This window comes from Anolis sagrei, chromosome 3, assembly GCF_037176765.1.
Source record: "Anolis sagrei isolate rAnoSag1 chromosome 3, rAnoSag1.mat, whole genome shotgun sequence".
In the NCBI taxonomy this organism is placed as follows: domain Eukaryota; kingdom Metazoa; phylum Chordata; class Lepidosauria; order Squamata; family Dactyloidae; genus Anolis; species Anolis sagrei.
In genome coordinates, this window is record NC_090023.1 from 59,129,931 (window position 1) to 59,147,339 (window position 17,409).

General features: G+C 39.4%; 1 protein-coding gene across 3 annotated transcripts in view; it reads left to right on the top strand.

Annotated features, from left to right (window-relative positions):
* ROBO1 (roundabout guidance receptor 1) overlaps positions 1 to 17,409 on the top strand; it is a 777,293-nt gene that overhangs the window by 665,510 nt on the left and 94,374 nt on the right. For all 3 annotated transcript variants that reach the window (XM_067466684.1, XM_060770536.2, XM_067466686.1), the window contains 3 exons: positions 13,211 to 13,331; positions 15,137 to 15,275; positions 16,542 to 16,669. In XM_067466684.1, coding sequence (XP_067322785.1) covers positions 13,211 to 13,331; positions 15,137 to 15,275; positions 16,542 to 16,669 — 388 coding nt within the window. The remainder of the gene's footprint in view (positions 1 to 13,210; positions 13,332 to 15,136; positions 15,276 to 16,541; positions 16,670 to 17,409) is intronic.

A 17,409-nucleotide genomic window follows, 5' to 3' on the forward strand; every position in this document is an offset into this window, starting at 1 on the left:
AGGGAGATCCGTTCGGACAGATACACTGGGCCAGAACCGTATAGGGTTTTATAGGTCAAAACCAGCACCTTGAATTGTGCTCGGAACTGGATCGGCAGCCAGTGGAGCTGACACAACAGGGGGGTGGTATGCTCCCTGTATGACGCTCCGGTGAGCAATCTGGCTGCCTCTCGCTGGACTAATTGTAGTTTCCGAGCAGTCTTCAAAGGCAACCCCACGTAGAGTGCGTTGCAGTAATCTAACCGGGATGTGACAAGAGCGTGGACCACCGTGGCCAGATCCGACTTCCCAAGGTACGGGCGCAGCTGGCGCACAAGTTTTAATTGTGCAAAAGCTCTCCCGGCCGCCACCGAGACCTGGGGTTCCAGGCTCAGTGATGAGTCCAGGATCACTCCCAAGCTGCGAACCTGAGTCTTCAGGGGGAGTGTAACCCCGTCTAACACAGGCTGTAACCCTATACCCTGTTCGGCCTTACGACTGACCAGTAGGACCTCTGTCTTGTCTGGATTCAATTTCAATTTGTTAGCTCTCATCCAGTCTGACACAGCAGCCAAGCACCGATTCAAGGTCTGGACAGCCTCCTTGGTGAAAGGTGGGAAGGAGTGACAGATTTGGACATCATCTGCGTAGAGATAACATCTCATTCCGAAACTCCGAATGATCTCCCCCAGTGGCTTCATGTAGATGTTAAATAACATCGGGGACAAGATTGATCCCTGTGGGACTCCACACAACAACAGTTGTGGGGCCGAACAGGTGTCACCCAATAACACCTTCTGGGACCGTCCCTCAAGAAAGGATCGGAGCCACTGCAAGGCAGTGCCCCCGAGCCCCATATCCTTGAGGCGCCCCAGAAGGATACCGTGATCGACGGTATCGAAGGCCGCTGAGAGATCCAGCAAAACCAACAGGGACACACTCCCCCTGTCCATTTCCCGGTGAAGATCATCTTCCAAGGCGACCAAAGCTGTCTCAGTACCATGTCCCGGCCTAAAGCCAGACTGTGCCGGATCTAGATAATCAGCGTCTACCAGAAACCCCTGGAGTTGAGTCGCCACCACACGTTCCATGACTTTGCCCAAATAGGGGAGATTGGAAACTGGCCGAAAGTTGTCAAATTGAGTGGGGTCCAGTGATGGTTTCTTCAACAGCGGTTTTATAACAGCTAATTTTAAGCTCGCTGGAAATTTTCCTTCCTGTAAGGAGGCATTGACCATCACCTTTACCCACTCTGCCAAACCCCCTCTGGCTTCCTTGATCAGCCAGGATGGACAGGGGTCTAGGATGCATGTGGTGTGTCGCACCTCTCCAAGGATCCTGTCCACATCCTCAAGCTGAACCAATTGAAAAGAATCCAACAAAACTGGACAAGCAGATGCTCTCGTCACATCCCCAGAGACCGCAGTTAACATGACGTCAAAGCCTGACCGAATCCGCTCAATTTTATCCGCGAAGAATCGAGCAAATGCTTCACAGCGAGCCACCGAGTTGTCTGAGGCCTCGCTTTTTGGCGGATGTAACAGGCCCCTGACAACTCGGAAGAGCTCCGCTGGACGATTCTTTGCAGATGCAATATTGGCTGCCAGAAACGTTTTCTGTGCCGCCGCTATTGCCACCTCGTAGGACCTTAAAAAGGTATTCAGAAGTGTTTGAGCTGGATTGGTGGGGTTCCGACGCCACACGCACTCTAGCCTCCTCTTCTCTCGCTTCATCGCTGCCAGCTCCTTAGTAAACCAAGGGGCTGGTTTAGCTCAGCTGCTCGAGAGGGGGCGTTCCGGAGCGATTGTATCAATGGCCCTGGTCAACTCATTATTCCAGTGAGAGACCAGAACATCGACAGAATCGCTAGCCAAGGAGGTGGGAGAATCCCCAAGAGCCATCAGGAAGCCATTTGGATCCATAAGTCTCCTGGGGCGGACCATTCTAATGGGTCCACCACCCCTGCGAAGGTTGGGAGGCGCAGTTAGTCTAAACCTGATCAAGTGGTGATCGGTCCATGGCAAAGGAGCGATGGTCAGCTCCTCCACCTCGTCACCCCCATCCCATCCTTGAGAGAATACCAAATTCAATGTGTGCCCGGCACTATGGGTGGGACCAGATATTAGTTGGGACAGGCCCATGGTTGCCATGGCGGCCATGAAGTCCTGAGCCGCACCGGAAAGGGAGGTCTCGGCATGGACATTGAAATCTCCCAGGACTAAAAGCCGTTGGGAGCTCAACGCCATATCCGAGACCACTCCTGCTAGCTCAGGTAAGGAGACTGTAGTGCAGCGGGGTGGTCGGTACACTAGCAGAATCCCTATCCTGTCCCGGTCACCTATCCTAAAGCCGGCACATTCGAATGCAGATGACTGTGGGATGGGACGCCTGATCAGGGGGATAAAATCCTTATAGACAACTGCGACTCCGCCTCCCCGCCCTCCAAGTCTTGGTTGGTGCTGCACAGAGTAACCCGGTGGACAGAGTTGAGTGAGATTAACCCCCCCCCCCTTCGTCCAACCAGGTCTCTGTTATACAGGCCAAGTCAGCTTGTTCCTCTTGAATTAGATCTTTAATGACAGAGGTTTTTCCGTTTACCGACCTGGCGTTGAACAGCACCACCTTTAACCTGGAGGGACCACCATCCTGGCACCTCAGTTGTATCTTGTCGGGAGGATGTTTTGAAACTGCCAATTTATCTTTGTTAATTTCAGGCCGAATTGTAGTATTGATTTTAGGGACTGCCAATGTTCTGTTGTAAATTTTGGGCCTGATTTGATTTTTCCTTGAGTTGTTAACATCTTTTAGGATTGCCAATCTATTATTATAAATTTTGGGCCGAACTGAATATTTTGGTCTCCCTTTCCCGTATCTCCCTCTACCTGTCACCACCCTTATGGCAGCACCCCCACCCATAGACCCACTCCCCCCAGGGACATACCCTCCATTTCCATCTGTTGTTGTTCCATATGTTATTGCTTGTTGCCAAGTATGGTTACATACAGTTGGATCCTGATGTTCCCACCCCTTGATGTTACCTGCTCCTTCCAGTGTATTGAAGGTGACAAAGTGCACCTGTGTAATAATGGAAGGGAAGAGTATTTGAGAAATTATCGATAGCAGCAAAGATAGTATCAGTGGTAACATAGGAGAAGAATATTTGTAAACAATAGTATATGTAACTAGCTCCAAAGTGGCAGTGCAAAACTCAGAGCATTTGTTTAAAGTGCAACACAATTGATCACTTGATCATGGATCTAGGATTTGGGACCGGTTGATTGCTGGCAAGAGTTCTGGCGGTTAAAGAACTAAAGTGCTCGATTTAAAGTGGCTAAGTGCTAACGGTAGTACTAAGGTGCAAAATTAGTGCCTTCTGGATTAAGTCCAATATCAATGTTCAGTCAGGACAGTAATTTCCAAACCAAGGGACCCAGCTCCCTGGACCCGTGGAGAACAAGCCGGCGCCCGTTGGCCAAGTCCCTGGTTCTTCCTAGCTGTCCTCTGAAGAGATGACCCAGTTCACGGGAAGATGGTAGCCCGGATAGTGAAGACTATAGTTGTTTAACACTAATTACCAGCACAAGTTCTGGCTGCGTTGAGTGATGTTACCTTGCTCAACTTAGCTTGACCATAGAGGGCAGTATAGTTCTCTGGAGATGATAGCAACACGCTGAGTCATGGACAGACAGCACTTCTTGTCTACTGCTTAAGTGTTTAGATCTTAAATGTCCGTCACAACTACATATTACAACACCCAGCAAGCACCTATCAACATACATCACACAATAAACCAGACTAAACTGAACTAAACTAAACCAGACTAAACTAAACTAACCTAAACCAAAACTTTCATTCCGGCAGTTGTTCTTATAAGGCCCAGATTTTAAAGGGCCCTTTGCCCATGCGGTGGTAGCACAAGCGATGGCAATTTGGTAACGCTGTATAGGATAGCGAGGTGGAGAACCGGCCAAAGCGTAAGGCCCAAACAGCTGCAGCCTCGCAGATCCTGCGGCCTTGATGAATTCCCTCCGCTGAGGAGAGCCCCTCCCCTCCACTGGAGCCTCCGCCGTCGGTGGACGGGTGCCGATGGATGGATGGGTGCGCGGTCGCCGTCCCTGGATGCTGCTCCAGCTGCTAATGCGCGCCCGAGCCTCCGCCAGATGGAAAGCAAGAAGATACAGCAGCTCGATCCCTCCACAATACATCCGCCAGATGGAGAAGCGGAGAGGATGCCGCAGCAGCTCGATCCCTCCGCCGCCCAGCTGCCCAACGCAGGGAAGCGTGGGAAGATGCAGGAGGATGCAGGGAGGGACGCCGGCAGAAGAGACAGGGCGCAGGGCGGACAGGCACGCCGAGACGCCAAGGAAGAACGGCCAGCCGATGGAAGAGCTGAGCAGACAAAAACCTCCAACCGGCAACCAAGCAGCGGGGCCCCCCGCAGGGAGCAGCAGCCGTTCAGCCCGCCGCCAAGGAGGGCGAAGAGGAGGAGGCAGCAACACCGCAGACCCGAGTGGTGGAAAACGGAGCGGCAGCAGGAGACAGGCCGCTCGACCCGCCGGTAAGTCCTGCAGTCTTCTTGGGCTGTGGCTCGATCAGGAGGGTTAGCAGCAGATGGTCCGATAGCAAGAGTCAGTAGCTCGGGGGAACGCTCTTATGCTCTTACAGGCCCCAAGATGGAGGTGGCCTCAGCGTTCAACCTCTCCTCCCTCTTCCTCTTAACTCCCTTTTTCCAGATGGAAGCTCACCAAAAAGACATCCAAAGGGCTCCTTCAAGCCCCCGGGTGCCAGAGGTGGCTGCTGGTGGTTGGGGAGGTCTGGATGCAAGGGATTAGGCTTAGATTGAAAATCTCACCGGACTGCTCTGTAAGGGCTGTTACCTCTCCGCCATCATACCGGAAGTATTTAAAAATGTTGATATTTGAGGCCCTCAACAGGAAAAAAATGTCATCATGGTATTTGATCACTTATGCAGTGAATCCATTGATATAGTATTTTGTCCAGCTTTATAAGCTGTAACGTTTAAGAACTTCAGAGTATGAAGGGAATTATGGCATTCCTCTGTGAATCTGAAGAAATTACATTACTGTTCTTTGGGGGGGGGACTATACTGTTATTTTGCTAACACTAATTGATACACACTATAGGGTAGATAGATTTTTTTATATCACTATGGTCTCATAATTCTCAGCAAATAATATATACCAAAACTCTTTCGGGAATTGAAAGAGGATGTTTCTTTCGAGAATGTGTTTTCAGAATTGTTAAAACAAGATAGCCATTTTCATCAAGGTAATAAGGTTTGTAGAATAAAAAGATGTTTAGCTGGACAAGCATTGTATGCTATAACGTTAATTCACACTTAAGAGCACAAAGTACTGTGTCTAGTAAAGTTTGTCATTACGGAAAATCTAGAAGATGGAAAAAGTTCCTGATTATTAGCTGACCATAAATGAAATTTTTTAATAACCATGAGAGAAGAATGGCCTCACTAAGAATATTGTAGTGCTAGAAGGATTGGCTCCACAAAGTGTCCATCCTTTATTGGAAGAGTTCTTGTTTTCATTCACAAGAGGGAGTCGATCTCTCGAGGCTACTGTGAATGGTGTATCAATACTGTAGAATTAATATAGTTGAACACCACTTTAAATGTCATGGCTAAATGCTGTAGAATTGTGGGAGTTGTCGTTTGGTGAGGCATCAGCACATGTTGAAGAGAAGGCTAAAGGCCTTGCAAAATGACAATTCCTGTGATAGCATAGCTTTGATCCAGTTAAAACTGTGTCAAATTGTATTAATTCAATGGTGTAGATCAGTGTTTCTCAACCTGGGGGTCGGGACCTCTGAAGGGGTCGTGAGGGGGTGTCAGAGGGGTCACCAAAGACCACCAGAAAACACAGTATTTTCTGTTGGTCATGGAGGTTCTGTGTGGGAAGTTTGGCCCAATTCAATCGTTGGTAGGGTTCAGAATGCTCTTTGACTGTAGGTGAACTATAAATCCTAGCAATTACAACTCCCAAATGTCAAGGTCTATTTTCCCCAAACTCCACCAGTGTTTACATTTGGGAATATTAAGAATTTGTGCCAAGTTAGGTCCAGATCCATCATTGTTTGAGTCCACAGTGCTCTCTTGATGTAGGTGAACTACAACTCCCAAACTCAAGGTCAATGCCCACCAAACCCTTCCAGTATTTTCTCTTGGTCATGGGAGTTCTGTGTGCCAAGTTTGATTCAATTCCATTGTTGGTGGAGTTCAGAATGTGCTTTGATTGTAGGTGAACTATAAATCCCAGCAACTACAACTCCCACAGGACAAAATAAATACCCTCCCCCAACCCCACCAGTATTCAAATTTGGGTGTATTGAGTATTTGTGCCAAATTTGGTCCAGTGAACTAAAATACATCTTGCATATCAGATATTTACATTACGATTTATAACAGCAGCAAAATGACAGTTATGAAGTAGCAATTAAACTAATTTTATGGTTGGGGGTCACCATAACATGAGGAAGTGTATTAAGGTGTTGTGGCATTAGGAAGGTTGAGAACCACTGGTATAGATACAGACATTTTTTCCCATATCAGCCAGTTTTTGTATAGTAATTGCCTGAAATGGGAATAAATACTAAAAAAAACTCAAGAAAAACTAATTCTGTGAGCAAAATTTAACAAGACTGGGAATTTGTTCAGAGTTCAGTGACCCGTGGAGTACTGGATAAACTGTAATTAAATTCACCATTCATATTAGCCAAAATGGAATGATATTGAATTGTTAAATATTCCTTTACCAAAAAAAAATCTATATTTGAATTATTTTATTATCAAAAAGTGAGTTATAAATCCATTTTATTAGATGAACACATTTATAATACCTTATTAAATAGATGTTGTAAAATGGAATGAAGCTTAAATGCCAAGTATTATGGTTCCTTGTCCATAGCTTTACAATTGCCATTATGTAAACAGAGACATATTATGTCACTCATCATGTAAATAAGAGACTAATTGGAGTTCTGTTTTATCCTATTTTATCAGAAATATTTTGTAATATTCAAAGCCAGAATAAATACATTTTAAGCATCCTCAGAGAATATTATGAGTTTTCAATCAAAGGAATACATTTTCAATCCAAAGAATGAATTCTTCTTTTAAAAACTGGTTCCCTTACTTGGATCTTGCATACAGATGTAAATAATTAGTATATCCTTAACCATATTGCTGTAATATATTTTATTTTCTTTCAGTCTAGTCATTTTGCGTTTTGCTTATTTTGCATTCTGGTTTGGGTAGCTTTGCATTTCTTAAATTTCTATATGGCTTCTGGTTATAGGAAAAAGTATAATTCAAAGCACAGATATTCAAAAATAATATTTGTTTATGGTCTTTGATTTCTTCAACTGAATAGTTACAATTACCTCTCTTTAGTGCTGTGCCAGGAACGGATAGGAAGCTGACTGAAATACATGTTGATGGCTTTACCCAAGTCTGTCATGCAGGACTAGTCAGAAAAGTAGATGCTTTATGTCACAATTTGTATGGTTTTGAGGTTTGAGTACCCAAACTGAAGTGGTTTTATTGGCACGTAGAAGCTATTTTCAGAAAGTTAATGAAAGACAGAAAAATATAACAGAATGGCAGTTGATGGTACACTTATGATTGCATGGGACATTATGGACATAACTTGGAAATTAGTGGACCAATATTTTTGTTGATTATTTTGAACTTAATTTAATAGAAGTGCACCTTCATAGAATCTTAGCATTCTTCAGCACAACCCTGTGATCAACATCTGTTGAAGGTTGATCATAGAGTTGCATTGGAGGACCTAGAGATTGTTAGAGGGAACATATTAATCTAATCCCCGAATAATCACATCAACAAAAGTTAAACCCGCAAATATGGAAAGCCAACTGTACATCTAAATTTGATCTCTTACATTCAACTCTAATAGATGTGTTATGGGATCTAAATCAAATACCAATATTGTACATGACTTAATGAGAAAAAGTCTGTTAAAGTTTTTTGTCACAGGAAATTACAGAATATTTTTATATGAGAGACTGCTACATTTGAGATTATAGTTTATTCTGAATTGTACTTCAGCTGGGTAAAAATTCTAATTGCTTGTGCAGATATATTCTTTACCTTCTGCTGCTTCAAATAGGGGGTGAATATAGTTATTTCAGTATGTGTATGTGTATATAGAAATATTTTCATTAAATCCTCCTTCTATAGGGATGATTACTTTTTTAATGTTCCTATTCAGAAATATTTTTTACCACTATTGCTGCTGTTTCTGTAATGACATTGTGGATAAAATACAAAACAAGCTGAAAGAGGAAGAAATTGCCATTTGAATGAAAATAAAAACATTGTATTGATATTGGAAAATAATTATTAGGATAAAATATGTAATACTAGCAATAAACAGTGAGTAGCTGGACTTAGCTGTAAATATATCAAATCCCTTTCATCTTCCCCTTTTCTTTCCTTCCTTCCTTCCTTCCTTCCTTCCTTCCTTCCTTCCTTCCTGTGGCTAAAAAACTACCACTAAACTGGTACCATTAAGTCTACTTATGTGTTCAATGTGGCCATTATTTGATATTATAAACATGAAGCATGTGTTTGTGTGTGTGTGTATGTGTTAGCAGGTCACCTTTAAGATTCAATTTCCAAGCCTAAAATCTGCTTGAAAGTTTCCACACTGCTAGTTTTCTATATTATAAAGGATGTACTTTTTCTGTGCTCAAACAATCTGTGCCAAAGGGGAAAATTGACATTTATATGCAACACATTCAACATTATATGTGTATGTTCATCTGTCTCAATAACTGACTGTCATCTTTGTGTGCATATGTCTTGCAGTGATAATAAGAGCCATATCTTCAAAATGTCAAGTTTTCTGGGATAGATTTCTAGCTGTAGGCAGCTTTAGTGAATCACTTAGCACTGTGAACATGCTTCTTCCAGCCAACAATCATATCACCTTGTTTAACACTGCTTTACATGAATCTTACTATTTCCATCACATGTACTTCAGCTTTCAATCTGAATTATAATAATTTGTGATCAGAATTCTGAACCCTTTGAGCACAGCTATGCTAACTTTGAAATAAATTTTGATGTATGAATAGGAGAATGCATTGAGTCCAGGATGCTACTTCACAAATTGTTCCATATCAAACATATGTTTAGACTTTTGGGTATCTGGTATTTTCAATAGAATTGTTCTGTGAGGCAGTGCCTTGAAATGTGAGAATGATAACAATTTCTGAATAAAGTAAAATATTTGTTAACAATGATTGAATCTTGCTTTAAACAATAAATTCCCTTCAATATTATCTTACAAAAGAACTAGTTTTTCAGCATTGATCTAATGATGGCCTATGTGAAGCTCAGCCAAATTCAGGTATTTACCATTTTTCTGGGCCACTTAACCAGTTCTCCTTCAGCAGCCACAGAGGATCCAAGCTGCATTTTTCTGGCTTCATGCCACTGCAACGCTAAATCTATTTCAGGATTGTCCTCTTTCAGTCTCTAAGTGGAGGTTTAAATTATAACAAGCATAGGAAACTGCCTTAAAATGAAACAAGCAGTTGTTCAACCTAGCTCACTACTGTAAATTCGGGACACTTTTACATTGACATTAGAATCCAGCTTGGAAGCTGTTCAAAAGGAACCAGTTTCACTGCAGGGTGATTATATTGACAGGACCAGAACCAGTTTGAGGCCAGGAAGGTGCTTACCCACCCCCCAATACCATTTCCTGAAGAGATGTCCATTAATACGCCAAAGGCATGGGGGGATGAAAGTGACAGTTAGTAGAATAATCAATTTACCACTCCTAGAGTAGATTAGTCCCCTGCTTACTGGCCTGCCTTTGGAGTGTTTTTGACAGCCTTAGCTCTGGATTCTTTATTGCACTTCAGCACTTTGCAAAAATAATTTTGCCCTGATCTGGGATATACAGGGATCAGCTACAATGCACTTTTGGTGAACTCAGACTTTTCTGGGACACTGTAACACCCATGATGCATATTGATTGCAGTGCACATTGACTATGCATTTTGTGGCCACTGTGGACTCAAGTGGGGTTCTAACTGCATTCCATGGTCAGTGTAGAAGGCCCCTCGGACTGACAATGTATCTCAAGGACTTCAGTCAGTATTATTTTCTACACTTGTCTAGAGATCCCAATATTATTTGGTGGTCCCCATCCAGACATGAACCAGAGTCAAAGTGGTTCATGATTTATTTATTTATTTATTTATTTATTTTAGAAATTTATATACCTTTCTCTGATCACAGACGCAAGGCAGTTACAACAGAATAAAAACATGCAATACAAAGTTAAAACAACCCATTAAAACATAAATATGTGAAACAGCAAACACAATAAAAACCGTGTGAACATTAAAACCAAGATAACTTAAACATTTAAATAGAATTGGATGGAGACTTGGATTAGATTTGGTGTATTCAGCATTGTATAACTAAAATTCAGTAACTTTCGCTATGTTCAGAGTTATACATGTACTATTTTGGTGCATTCAGTGGGTTATACAAGTAACAAGTGAGTTGTACAAAAGGGTTATACAAGTAACCAAGCAGATGTGTTCCTAGGTATTCTGCCTTTAACATAAATTTTATTATTAGAGGCACAAATAACATGAAAAAATAGGGGGCAAGTTCTTATGTCATAAAAGAAAAGAACAATTTATACCTTTTAATTGACTTTTTTTCAAGATTAACATAACACACGTCTGAAATCAGAGAATTAGATCAGAGAAGCCTTGCAGAAGAAAACAAAGGCTTTTGGTCCTCTACAGACTACCTGAAAGCTTCTTCCAAAATGCATCCAGGGACTTTTTTCTTTCACTCGCCTCCATTTTTTTTGTGATGCAATTTTTGGTGGCTAAACGTATAGCTCTAAGCTTTTAAAACATGCTAATGGTAGATGTTTCTATTTTCTCCCCCCCCCCCCCCCTTTTTTTTTTTTTTTTTTTTTTTTTTTTTTTTTTTTTTGCTGTTCATGCATGGCCAACAAGAAACCCTGGAGGCAGCTGCTGTTTGCCTTTCCCTTGCAGAGAGGCCCACAGGGCTACAATAAGTACTATTAGAACAGAATCCCATTATTTCTCAGTTCATTTATTGTATTGTTTACTGCAAATGCAGTGTGGCAATCTAGAACTGGAACTCTGTGTTTCACCAACCTTCCTTCTTCATCTTCACAATGCTGATGCTACTTTAAAAGAACATTCTAGATAAACAGTGAAAACAGAAGGAAAAGGAGCACATAAAAATATTATTTTAAAAGGGATGTCTATTTCAGAGCCTTTGTTAATTGTAGTATATTTATAATGTGGTATGACGAAATACTTCTTTCTACAGCTACCTCATATTTTAGACCAAGCCAGCAGGTGCTGAGTATTGTTTTGTGCATTTTAATAGTTTCTTAATTATTTTAATGGCTTTAACTTTTTGTTTTAATACTTCTGTGTTTAATTCTATTGAAATGTTTATAGGTTTAAGGTTTTAAATTGTACATTGTATTGTTTTTAATATGGTTAGCCGCTTTGGGTCTCATTTTAGTGAGAAGCAGGACAATCACAGTAAGTATTATTACAGCAGCAAGATCTCTGAAATGAGGGAAGAATTCTTATGTATTTTTCATTATAACATACTCTTTTGTGTGTGAGAGTGTGTAAGTTAGTTAATGTGTGTGAGGAAATATTAATAAATGTGATCTATTGGGAAACTACTCTAGGATAAAATTCATTATGCAAGTGATAAAAAAATAGTGACAGTAGTGAAGAATTGGTAGATCATTGAACAAAGCCATGGTGTTAATTATCAGTTGCACTTGAGAAATCCATATTAGCTACATTGGCATTACCAGTTTGTTTATGTTGAGGGTATATGCATTCTTGGTCTTTAACTGTAGCTTGATATGGTACAAATCAGAAAGATGACATCTCAATATGCAAAGATACAGCACACTTTCTAAAGTCTAGTATTCTCACCCCTCTGATTTTGGAGATTTAAGATGAAAACCTATTATTTGTAGAACTGTAGGAGCTAACCGTTTTCACTGGTGGAGAGAACTAAAGCTTAGTTTGTTTGAAAGAGGTACATGTTCTAGTAATTGGCAATGTGTATTTTGGAGCATCATGTAAAATAAATCACGTATAGTTCATGTTTGATCAGCCCACCCACTGTCTTGTCAGAGAAAGAAAATATGCCATGCAGGTGAACAGTAAAGAACAAGTAGTTTACTCTTCTTAGTTGAGAACAACAGATGTACAGTGTGATCAGTTGCATCAACTCACGTAGTGTCCTTTTTATGAGATTTTTAAATGGCCTTTCTTTGTCAATATGGAGAATCTTTCTCCAGCTGCTCATGAAGCAAGACCACGTTTCAGACTCTCTCTCTCTCTCTCTCTCTCTCTCTCTCTCTCTGCTTCTCTTCTCTCTGTCCACATGCATAGCTAAAGCCTGAACAAAAATGTTACAATAACCAAAAGTCCCAAGCTCAGCCATCTCCCTGGGCATTGCCTGACCAATTAGCTTTATGCATCTTATTTTACAGTTCACACACACACACACACACACACTGATTCCTTGCATGCTATAACATATATGACCGTTTCAGTGAAAGTAAGAGCCTTCAGTTTCATCATACAAGCTGTTTTGTAAATTATACAGCTTTGTCAGCAAGGGCATTCTTTATGTTGATGGAACTGATTTTCTTTGATAAGCTATAAAGAATTATAAAATCCATGTATTATAAGAAAATTATTTGAAGTTTCTCTTCAAAAGAGAATGTTTTCCCTAATGCAAAACTTCAGTATATCTCTGAATACTATTCTGATGAAATAAAGTTTTGTAACTTACAAACAAGTTATAAACTCCCTGATTGACAGAATTTCTAATAACAATAGAGTGTTTGATCTTAACTTAGACATAGTTCAAGAATATCAGTAAAATTTATAATGTAGTGCAGTAAAAGTGATCTTAACTTAGACATAGTTCAAGAATATCAGTAAAATTTATAATGTAGTGGGCATGTGGTTTTCAGCATGGCCAATTTGACACTCCAAATCTGTGGCAACTATCTAATGCTTTTTATTGATGTGGGGGAAAAGGAACCTTCTAGAATGTGTTTACATTTATAACTGTAGTTATGTGACTAAATTATTATTTTGACCTCACCTGATGTATTTCTTGTTCTAGATCAGAGGAGGAAAGCTGATGATCACTTATACGAGGAAAAATGATGCTGGCAAATACGTCTGTGTTGGAACAAACATGGTGGGAGAAAGAGAGAGTGAGGTGGCAGAGCTCACAGTTTTAGGTAAAGGAAAGTTCACCTTTAAGATATTTCATCAATAACAGCATTTTAAACATTAGAGTTTTCTTATGCTAAAAATGCCTTAAAACTAATGAGTGTGTGTTTTAGTTATGATAGAGGGGCAAAATACCAAAATAACTGTTGTAGTGCCTGATTCTCATCCCTGAATATGTGCTGAACTACAATCTCCATCATCCGCAATCATCATAGACAATATGATCGGAGATGTAAACATGTGGAAACTCAAGACTGGGAACAGCTGTGCTGAAACGTTTGGCAACACCATTATAGGAGACATTCTGGATTTAATCACAAGTATATCCAAAGATCTGCTGAGAGATAACAATGATGCTTATCTAGTTGGAGACAATGGTCACAGTGCTTTCTAATTCAACATATAAGTAAATTGAATGTGTTAAAGATGTTCTGTACTATTACCCATCTTAAACAGGAGGGTGCAGTAATAAAACAAATTGGAAAGTAAAACTGTCAGACTCTGAAAAGGGAAAAGACAACAGTCAGATATTTAAATAAAGCTTTGGGAGTATTTAAAAGTGAAATAGAAATTCAGCTGAAAAGTCTTACAGATCTAGCAATTATATCTTTATGAGGCCTAAGTTATTCAGGAAAATTTAATAGCTGACACAACCCATGAGGTTTCTTAACCTTCCTTGTACATAGTAGACCTACTGTTCTTACATTGAAATATTTAGTATATGCATAAAGACTTGGAAAACTGTACAGAAACTAGGCATTTTTGCTGTAGACTTTAGCAATTATTTTTCTATAAGCTCTGTTAATTTTTTTGGCACTCAAAAATAGGAACACGACCAATGGGAGGTGTGTCAAAATAACTTTTAACATCCATAGCAAAGTCCAGATGCATGAGTGTTTCAAGACTATATCATAAGGAAAACAAACAAAACAGAATAAAACAGAAAGCCTAAGATATGTAAGGGGCATGAAAATAATGAAACATTCTGTTATTCGGTACAATAAAAAATCCAGTAAATGTCATAAAAGCAAATCAGAGTCATATAGGGGTAGGACATAATCTATCTAATGAACTTTAAAATTCTAAACTATATAAGCAAATGTATAAAATAAGCTGAAAAATGATGATTCATTGATGATAGCATCTTTGTGTGCCATATCTCTACCTCACCACCATTGGAATCTGTTTTTGTTTTGTTTTTTTTTTAATTCTTTGGGTGGTTTAGTAGGGACAGGGGCCATTTTCCCTCCTGCTGCATTTTATCCAGAGAGCGGGGAAGAGGAAAGGCAGGAACGGGATCACAAATTTGTCAGAGGTTTATAAATAGACGTATCTAATGCAGCATTCATACCCAGTGTTTCATGGGCATTTTAATGATTTGACCAAATAATATTGATTCATTTATAGACTGAGTGGTATGATGTTCAGCTAAAGGGTTTTTTTCCCTTTTACTTTGGATACACATTTCTATGGTCTTAATTTGACAAAATATATTTTGATATTTCAGTTAAAATAATTGCATTATTATTATTATTATTATTATTATTATTATTATTATTATATTTCTTACCTGTCTCTCTTCATGGCTTGAAGGCAGGACACAACATAGTTAAAAACACATTATCATAAAACATTTATTAAATTATATATATTAAAATATATTTTCTACAAAATACACATATCAAAATGCACAAAATAAAGATTAAAATACAGTAGACACAGTAGACTTTAGAATTCATAGTTAAAAACGTATGTGTATCATGTTTTTCTAATGTCTTTCATTCTAACTTCTCTCTCCCTTGGTTTATTTTAGAAAGGCCATCGTTTGTGAAAAGACCCAGTAACTTGGCTGTAACAGCAGATGACAGTGCAGAATTTAACTGTGAGGCACGTGGTGATCCAGTGCCAACAGTAAGGTGGCGAAAGGATGATGGAGAACTACCTAAAGCAAGGTACAGTAAACTTCAGGCATTTGATTTTTCTAAAAAAAAAAATTGTAATGAGGGACTGAACTTTGATATACCCTATTGTGTCCTTGATTTTTGAGAGGGGTATCAGTATTCATTAGTTGCAGCAAAAATAACCAATTTTATTAGCTTGATAGATTACACTGTATGTGTGTCATTGAGTTACTATTTACATATGCCAGCCCCCTTAATTTTATAGGGTTTTTTTTTGGACAATTACTCATTCACTCCTCTGTCATGCACAAACCATTTTCTCATATTACATGCTCACAGGATTGTTGGTGGTAGAGAGGCAGATGAACAATGGAAAGAAATGTCTCTAGAGCATATACTTTTTTAGAAAATAATTTAAAATGATTGACAGGAAAACTATTATGCTTTATTTCATATAATATTCCAGGTGAATCACCCTTAAAGTAATTCAAAACAGATTAAAAACACTTAAAGCACTAAATGCATGAAAAAAGCGATTCTAAGCAGACTAAACTAACTTCTTGAAATAGTAAAATGAAGCCACACTCTTTGGCTTGCTCCAGCCTTTCAGTCCAGAATAAACAAATGAGCTCAAGAGAAAATCAAGCCTGAATAACACCTAGAAGCCAAAATGACTAAACTGAGGTTATCAGACTTTCTACATATATTTATCGACTCATTAGAAAAGACAATAGTGCTGTAAAGTGATTCTGTAGCTCAAAGAGTGCTGACGTCTCACCAAACTACAGCTCCTATGATTCCATAGCATTCGGCTATAGTAGGTAAAGTGGTGTCAAACTGTATTAATTCTGCAGTGTAGATTGGGCAAACTTTGGTACTCCAGATGTTTTGCACTTCAACTACCACACTTTCTAATATCCTGTTAGGAATTGTGGGAATTGAAGTCGAAAACACCTGGAGGACCAAAGTTTGCCTGTGCCTGGTGTAGATGCACCCTTAGAGAGCTCTCATTTATAGGGTTGCTATAAATTGTAGTCAACTTGACATCAGTTAACAGAAGTTAACAACATCATAAACCTAGTAATTCTGATATACTTAGGATCCCCACCATTCCTATGGAACAATATATGTGTCAAACTTCATAGTCCATAAGACCTAAAATTGGAGGTTGAAGGAACGAAACTTACTGGTGTTTATGCTAGTGAATATATTTCCCAGTCTCTAGTGAACCCCATTATCGAATTCATTTTTAAGCCAAATGTTCAATGCTTGAGCTTCTCCACTTTTGAGAGACAACATATTTTCATTTTGGTGTAGATATGAAATCCGTGATGACCATACTTTGAAAATTCGAAAAGTTACTGCAGGAGACATGGGTTCTTATACTTGTGTTGCAGAAAATATGGTTGGAAAAGCAGAAGCATCGGCCACATTAACAGTTCAAGGTAAGAACTGGTTTTGATGTACTATTTATATTTTTAAAAACAAAAGAAAATTAGTTTTTCAACACTAATTTTATTGTACCCTTTAATAATCAGTGAAGAAACTTACATTATACCAACACCTGGAAGATTACCCTGATTTGTTTTTGGGATTTCTACTGAACTATTGAAGTGTTTCAAATACATTTTTCTTTTAGTATATGAAAAGAGTTAAGTTTCATCATGGAAATGGGAAATGAAGGCATTTTGTACTTTCACTGCTCTTAAAAATATGCTGTCAGTAATAACAGAGTTAACAAAAGAGTTCATTTTCTTTATTTCATCACATTCCCATTGAAAGATCCAATTGTAATAGTTTTGCTGCCCAATGTATATATGTTTTTTGTGATTATCAGATATTGGTGTCATAATTTTATTTCTTGCATCTCATCAAATACAAACATGTACTGGACGTTTCCTCTGCTTAACAATGAATCATTGGGTGCAGCAAACAAAGCAGGTCAATACCCATGTTGTAGTTATTTCCAATACACATATGACAAAACAAGTCACAGGACTACTGTTTCTATTGTACTGGAATATTTAAGTGGATCTCAGTGAATGAATATGTGTGAAACTGGCTTTATATATACATTCCAGATGTTCACTCTTGAGATAATCCCTTGTTTCCTTTCCTGGCCAGTAGACAGACAATGATGTCATACCATTTGCCCCTCTGTTTAATTGCTGTAATTTTTCTGTTT